Below are 7,118 nucleotides of genomic sequence, written 5' to 3'. Positions count from 1 at the left end.
GTGGCAGTGCATGGCATCAGCCACAGGCTGTGGGGAGGAATTCCCAGGGCCACCATGATCCAAGAAGGCCCCTCCAACCTCTGGCTTTAAAATGCCCATTGTGCCTCATGCTGCAGGGCCCCATCCCCCATCCTGTGGCAAGCACCCAGTGGATGCATCCAGGGCTGTTCTTCTGCACCCACAGGGTCACCAGCTCCTGGTGCCCCTGCCCTGCATGGCTGGCAGGGACATGGACACCCCCACCCCACTGACAGACCTGGACACCCTCACTCCGTTTCTCAAGACCTTTAATATTGTCAAGAGGCAGCAGTAGGACGCAGGGGCTGCTCCTGCTACCTGCACCTCCTGGATGGGAGACAGAGGCCAGGTGCACCCCCTCCCCAGTTTGGGGGGGATGCTGAGGCTCTTGTCACCCTGCCCTGTCCAGCATGGAGGGGACCCATCCCCTGGAGTGACAGGAGCATGACGACACTGGTGCCAATGGCCAGGTATGCGTCCCATGGGAAGGGCTGGTCCCATGTCCCACCGGAAGGGCAGCTCCCACCTGACTTGTCATTTTAGAGGAGAAGGAATTAAAAACAGGGGATGGAGGAGGAAAAGTAAAAACCTCCAACAGCAGACCCCAGCTGGGCTCTGCCTCTTTGCCTGGAGCTGGGAGAAGAAGTGGTGGCCAAAGGCAGCGGGGTCAGGGGGCTGGCATCCCATGGGCTGCCTGGCCATGGCTCCTGAGCCCAGCTCCACTGGGGCATGGGTGGCCTCGCTGCCATCTCCACTCCTGGCTACCCATGGGTCACTGCAGTGGAAGGCGAGAGGGCCTGTTGGAGGCTCCAGAGGGACCAGCAGGACCCCCGGCGGTGCAGGGCTGGCACAGGACCTCGAGGGCTGCCCCGCCTGGGCATTAACCTGTGGCACAAGTGGAGAGCAAAGGGTTCATGAAGGGGAGAGGGAAGCCACTTCTGTCCCCCTGCCACCTTGTGGGGAGCTGTCATGTCCCTAAGCCGGGGTAGCAATAGGACAGACAGGGCCATTGGCTCCCAGTGGGTAGGGGGTGTGGGCAGGGGAGACACTCACTGGCATGTCAGTTCTCCAGCTCAGACGTTCCGCAGGAGCTGGGAACAGAGGGCAGACAGGTCACCCTTCATCCTCAGCCTCATCTCCTCCATGTCTGGGCATCACTGGCAGCGTGGTGCCCAGGGGAACACAGGGAAAACCCCCAACAAGGGAAATCATGGTCCCCCCAGGGTCGCTGGGATGTCAGTACCCCTCCCCACGCTGGCTCCATGGCCAGGGACACTCACCCACTGTCCCTGGGAGCCCTGGTGTGCTGGTACCCTGTCCCAGACCACACCAGCACATGCATACCGCGAAGCACAGCCCACAGCAAAGCCCGGGGGGGCTTTGCTGTTGCCCTGTTATAAACCTGAGCCTGGGGTGAAGTCCCAGGGCAGCAAGGATGCTGCTTTCTACCCTTGGGGCACCCTTTGGCACCCACTGGGTGATGGTGGGTGCCCAAGGGTGCCAGCAGTGGGCTCCCGCCAGCATGGCCATGTCCCCAGGTTTATAACAGCAACGAGGGCCCGAGGGATTGGCTCGGGAGCGGTGGGATCATCGCTGTCCTACCGCTGGCCCCGTGGCTGGGCAAGACTCCAGCATCAGCACCCGTGTGGTGTGGGGACACCCAACGCGTGACAGGCCCTGGGAGGACAGCTGGTGCAGATAGACAGATAGACAGACAGACAGAGGGATTGGGAGCCGATTTGTGACCAGGACAGAAAACCCACCCCTGTTAGAGGAAAAATCAGGAGCATGGCAGCATCCCCTCTTCTTGCATCACATGGTTTGGGACATCCCTGGACCCAGGAGACCCCCCCATGGGTCCCCAAAGGATCAGCCAGACCTCCCAGATCCTTCTGGGGTGACTGGAGGTGATGTGGTACACAAGGAACAGAAGCAGGGATGGGAGTGGGGATATCCCCCCCCGGGTTTGGGGACAGGATTCCCCCAGGGTGTGATGCAGGGGGGAGGCAGCCCCACGTGGAGGGCCCCCCGGCACCCCCAGATCACTCACGGTTAGGGGGTCAGTAGCGAAAGCAGCCACACTGTTCCTCATCTCGCTCTCATTGCCCCGCAGCGGGATGAGGGAGATGTTACCCAACCTGGCATCCTGCTGTGGCCGCGCCGCCCGCGTCCTGGGGCACTCCGAGGGCCACAGGGCCCCCCCGTTCTGCAGACAGAGGGGACAGGGATGGAGATCGGAGACTTGGACACCCCAGGACCTTCTTTTCACCCTGGGACACTGGTGTTTAGGGATATTTGGATACCCCAAGTGTCCCTCCAGGGCTGACCCCTACAGGGTGTCCCGCTTTTGCAGCGAGTGATCATCTGTCTGCTCCCTACCTGCACCTGGAGGAAGGTGGCAAACCATTCCCGCAGATCGGCCTGGGTGTCACAGCACAGGTACCTGTGAGGACACAGTGTCAGCAGCCAGAGGAGATGGTGGAGGCAGTGGGTGTCCCCTCTCACTGCTCCAGGGGCCTCAGCCTCAGCTCTGCATGACACCCCAGGGGACAGCCATGGGCCCCAAGGGGAACTTGAGTGGGGCTGTGGGTGCTCAGCCAGGCTGTGCCCACACATACAACGTCCCTGCCCCTGTCAGGGGGGTGGGGCTGCATGGTCTTCAAGGTCCCTTCCCATCCAAACCATTTCTTGACCCTGTGATTCCCCACCTCCCCCTGCCACAGCTCCAGAGAGCTACTGCATGTTTGAATGAGTTTAGTGTCCCCATGTCGCCTTCCCTCACCATTGCTGCTTCTCATGCTTCTCATTTTCATAGAAGACTGTAAAGCCCCAGCTGGAAAGAGGAGTGAAAACATGAACCCCAACATCCCACATTGCCATCCTCTGCTGGTCAAGTACCCCAACAAACCCCCTTCATCCCTGCCAGCCCCATCTCTGCGACTTTCTGCCCCTGCAACCCTCCCATCCCATCCTTGCAAACTCCCTGTCTCTGCAACCACCCCATCCAACCCCACACACCCTACCCCAGTCCTGCAAACTACCTTCAGCCCTACAAACCCCCCAGCACTGCACTGCTCCTAGCCCCTTACTTTGCCCCAGCCCCACAACCCCCCCAGCCCCACAACATCCCCCCTGGCGACAGGGACAAGGCAGGGGATAGCGCCTGGAACAGGGCAGGGGACAAGGGCTGGGGACAGGGCTGGGCGCCCAGTCCTCGCTGGTGGCGCTGGGCTCAGCCGCGTCCTGCGGGGCTGCTCTGACACCTGGTGGCAGGAGGCCCGGACAGCAGGGGACGGGTCCAGCAGCCAAAACTGTCCTTGTCCTTGTCGCCGTCCCCATCTCCATTCCTATCCTCATCCCCATTCCCATCCCACCCTCATCACCAGGCCTGTTCCCAGCTCTGTTCCCAGCCCCACAGGCCACCCGTTTGCTGCTCACCATGTCGGGGGTCGAAGCTTCTTCTTAACGCCCAGGTAGACCTTCAGGTTTCGGACAGGCCACTCCTTCTCCGGCTTGTGGCTCTGGGGGAATAGGAAACGTCCACCACGTTGGTGGCTGCCAAACCTGTCCCCACCCACCACAGTCCCCAACGATGCTGGGATGGGGTCCGTCCCCCTGGCAGGGAGGAAAACCCAGAGAGATGTGTGACAGGGATGAGGGTGAAGCCGAGGATGCAGTAGAGCAGGTGTCCATCATCCATGGCAAGGGCCACAGGTAGCAGGAAAGGGACAAAAAAGGCCTGTCCCTGGGGCACAGTCCCCCAGAGAGTGCCAGTTGCCTTCAGAGCTGGGACCAGCACTGGCACAGTGTGACAGGGTCTCAAGAGCACTGGACATTTCATTGGGGATCCCATGTCACACCCCTTAGCACCATGGCCACTGCAATGGCAGTGGTGGTCCTAGACCCACTCTGTCTGCAGCACATTCCTAAATGCCCCACGGGTATCATAGCAGTGCTGGCTGTGTCTTGCCGTGCTCTGGGACCTCAGGGACCCCGCTGGAGACCCTGGGGACCCCCCATCCATGTTCACATGCAAGCAGCATTGGCTTACAAGAGCCCGATCCAATGCCTGTGGGATGGGGAAGCAGCTCAGCCCATCCCCATCCTCTCCAGCCCCTTCCCCAGACCCAGCTCTGGCTTCCTGGAGTGAAGGGCAACGGGACGCCCAAACTGGAGGGAGCAGAGGACTCCTGGGGCTAACGGGGAGCGATGGTAGCACCGGGCACAGCTTTTGGGGATTGGCACATGCATGCTGCGGCATTGGATTTGGGATTGACCCCGGATTGGATCTGGGATCGACCCTGGGCAGGCTTGTAAGGGCAGAGGGCGCGGGAGCCCCTGCACCCCAGCTGAGCCCCCTGTTCCCCTCCCTACTCACGCTCTCCAAGGGGGGGCTCCGCTGCCTCAGGTTCTGTTCAACAGAGGAGAGGGGTTAAAGCAGAGGTGGGGGAACCCCTCCCTGCAGCCCTCCCTGTGCCCAGGGGCAGGGCATGGGGATGGAGCGGTGATGTGCCAGGGTGCAGTGTCAGATTAGGGGGAGCAGGAACCAGGGGTGGGGAGTGGCTGTCCCAGCACAGCCAGGGTGCCAGTGTGCCCCCCTCAGCCCTGGCACTGACCAGGAGTTCTGGGATCTACTCCAGGAAACTCTGGGTTTGGCAAGAGAGCTTCTGGGGTCAGCCCTGGCACTGCCCACACTGCCTGTCACTGCCTGTCACTGCCTGCACTGCCCATGCCACGCCAGCCCCATCGCTGCCTGCGCTGCCTGAGTGATACCAGCCCACATGGGTCTTGTGTCCTCAGGGATGCCCCCCACAGAGTCACAGCGTGGCAGGGCTGGGAGGGGAAGGGAAGTGAAGGCAGAGGCAGGGCAGGCAGCAGGCAGTGCTCACCCGCACTTCCTTGTAGAGGCGCAGGCAGGAGTGGTTGAGGATGAAGTAGCGATCGTGGAAGCCGGTGCTCAGCCCAAGCCCCAGCAGGTTCCTCTCCTCCCGGAATTTCATCATGCCGTGCTTGCAGTCACCCACTCTGCTGGCTGGGAGCACGTGCCTGAGCGGCTCCGGCCCCCCAGGGGGGTCAGGCCCCCCCCAAGAAGGGCACAGGGTGCAGCCAGACCCTCGCCCACACTGTGGCAGCTCCAGCTGCTGCAGGGCCCCCAGTACTGCCCCTCTGCACCCAGCCCACTGGGCACAGCATCCATTGGTGACCCTGTATCAGGGGGCTTCCAGCCACGTGCCAACTGGGCTGGAGCCTACTCCACTTGCATGCATCCCATCCCACCCAATTCCCTCCCCTTCCCCCTTCCCATCCACTTCCCTATCCCCTCCCCTCCACTCCATATCCCCATCCCTGCCCATCCCCACCCCACCACCCCATCCCCTCTCTCCTCCCCCTGCCCAGACTGTGGCCCCTGGCTCTAACCAAGGTAGATGAGCATGTTCTCCATGGACATCTGCTTCTTCACCACCAGGTAACTCTCTGTCCCCAGGCAGTGCAGGATGGGCAGGACTTTCTCCGAGTAATGCAAGGGCCGTTCTGTCAGGCAGGAGACAGGCAGGTCAAAGCAGTACCCCTAGGGCCAGCTCCCATCCTGGGGGTCACACCTGTGGCCTGAGGGTCTGCCACAGTCCTGCCACTAAACTATGTCCCCAGGTGCCACATCTACATGTCTTTTCAATCTTTTCAAGGGATAGTGACTCCACCACTGCCCTGGGCAGCCTGTGCCAGGGCGGGCAGCCCTTTTGGCAATGGAATTTTCCCTAATATCTAACCTAAATCTCCCCTGGCACAACTTGAGGCTATTTCCTCTTATCACTTGTTACCTGGGAGAAGAGACCAACTCCCAGGCTTTGTCAACAGGAGCTCAAGGCAACAGCAGGCAGGACCAAGATCTCATCCTGCTCATGCTGAGCTCTCTCTTGTTGCTGCCTATGGGCAAGCCAAGGCTGCTCCCTTTGGTGGCTGAAGAGCCCGAACACCTCCCTCCATCAAGCTTCAGAGGCATTTGAACCCCTAAGGACGCAGATATGTGCTGGCCTGAACTCAGCCCATCAGCAATACTTTGCTACATGCAAGCTGGATGCAGTGAGCAGCTGTCCTCCTTTGAGCGCCTGCAGTCCATCCCAGCATTGCTCTGTGGAGTGATCCCCATGGGAGCTTTTTCATACCCATCCCTATATCTATCCCCATCTCCATCTGCATCTCCATCCCCATACCCATCCTCACTCCATCTGCATCCCCAACTCCATCATCTTCATCACCTTTTCCATCCTGATCTCCACTCCATTCCCATCTCCATCTCTATCTTCATCCCCATCTCCATCTCCACCCCTGTCCTCCTCACCACCTTCACACCCCTGCACCAACCTGCCTCCTCCCTCTCATTCACTTCAAAGCAGCTCCAGTAGTCCTTCTCCTTCATGACAATTTTCCTCCGGTCCAGGATCTCAAAGGTGAGCTCCTCAGCTGTCATCGTGGCCGGGATCTTGGGGGAAGGGGGCATGTCTCCATCAGCCAGTGCCCAGGGCCCTTCCATCCTCACACCACAGAGGTGCCAGCTCAGCGTGTGTCCCCATGACACAACAGAGGCTTGGGCACACAACAAGGGTATCCCTGTCCCCTCTTCACCCTCTGTGCCCCAAGGCTCACTTTGACATGCTGCTCCGTCTCTGTCTTCTTCTCCTCCAGGTAGACGGTGCAGATGAAGTCCCCAGCTTGCTGGAGAGCAACAGGAAAGTGCTTCAAGGTACAGCTTCCCATGCATGGGTGAAACCCCCCCACCCAGCATGGACACCCCCAGCACAGAGTATCTCCAGGAGATGCTACAGTAGGCACTGGGGGCCCCAGATGAAGAGGTCCCCATGTCCAGGACTCACCTGCATTCCACTGGATGACGCCTCCCGCATCTTCATGATGGCCATGATTTCGTCCTGCTGCTTCTTCATCTCTTGGTCATTCACCTGCCAGAGGAGCCATCAGGGCTGACCAAACCACCTTGGCTCCAGGCTTGGGGTTTCCAGGGTTTGAAAAGACATGGTCCCCCGTTCCCTCATCTCCAAAGCAGGGAGATGTCTGCAGACAGAGCAGACCCAGCTTCCTTCTCC

General features: G+C 60.4%; 1 protein-coding gene across 2 annotated transcripts in view; it reads right to left on the bottom strand.

Annotated features, from left to right (window-relative positions):
* Nucleotides 1-273: 273 nt before the first annotated feature.
* Nucleotides 274-7,118, bottom strand: part of ARAP1 (ArfGAP with RhoGAP domain, ankyrin repeat and PH domain 1) — a 34,024-nt gene continuing 27,179 nt past the window's right edge. Inside the window, exons 24-35 of one of the 2 annotated variants that reach the window (XM_027888311.1) lie at nucleotides 6,891-6,974; nucleotides 6,664-6,732; nucleotides 6,382-6,499; nucleotides 5,437-5,550; nucleotides 4,908-5,050; nucleotides 4,397-4,429; nucleotides 3,457-3,539; nucleotides 2,801-2,851; nucleotides 2,398-2,461; nucleotides 2,069-2,224; nucleotides 1,072-1,109; nucleotides 274-903 (exon numbers count right to left, since the gene is read on the bottom strand). In XM_027888311.1, coding sequence (XP_027744112.1) covers nucleotides 1,092-1,109; nucleotides 2,069-2,224; nucleotides 2,398-2,461; nucleotides 2,801-2,851; nucleotides 3,457-3,539; nucleotides 4,397-4,429; nucleotides 4,908-5,050; nucleotides 5,437-5,550; nucleotides 6,382-6,499; nucleotides 6,664-6,732; nucleotides 6,891-6,974 — 933 coding nt within the window. In that variant the 3' untranslated portion in view covers nucleotides 274-903; nucleotides 1,072-1,091. The remainder of the gene's footprint in view (nucleotides 904-1,071; nucleotides 1,110-2,068; nucleotides 2,225-2,397; nucleotides 2,462-2,800; nucleotides 2,852-3,456; nucleotides 3,540-4,396; nucleotides 4,430-4,907; nucleotides 5,051-5,436; nucleotides 5,551-6,381; nucleotides 6,500-6,663; nucleotides 6,733-6,890; nucleotides 6,975-7,118) is intronic. The other variant, XM_027888312.1, reaches the window with a different exon arrangement.

The sequence above is a fragment of the Empidonax traillii genome, unplaced genomic scaffold, assembly GCF_003031625.1.
Source record: "Empidonax traillii isolate 1590-97213 ecotype Southwest subspecies unplaced genomic scaffold, ASM303162v1 scaffold236:size2090792, whole genome shotgun sequence".
NCBI lineage: Eukaryota > Metazoa > Chordata > Aves > Passeriformes > Tyrannidae > Empidonax > Empidonax traillii.
The sequence above is the reverse complement of the archived record's forward strand: the minus strand, read 5'-3'. Positions and strand labels throughout refer to the sequence as shown.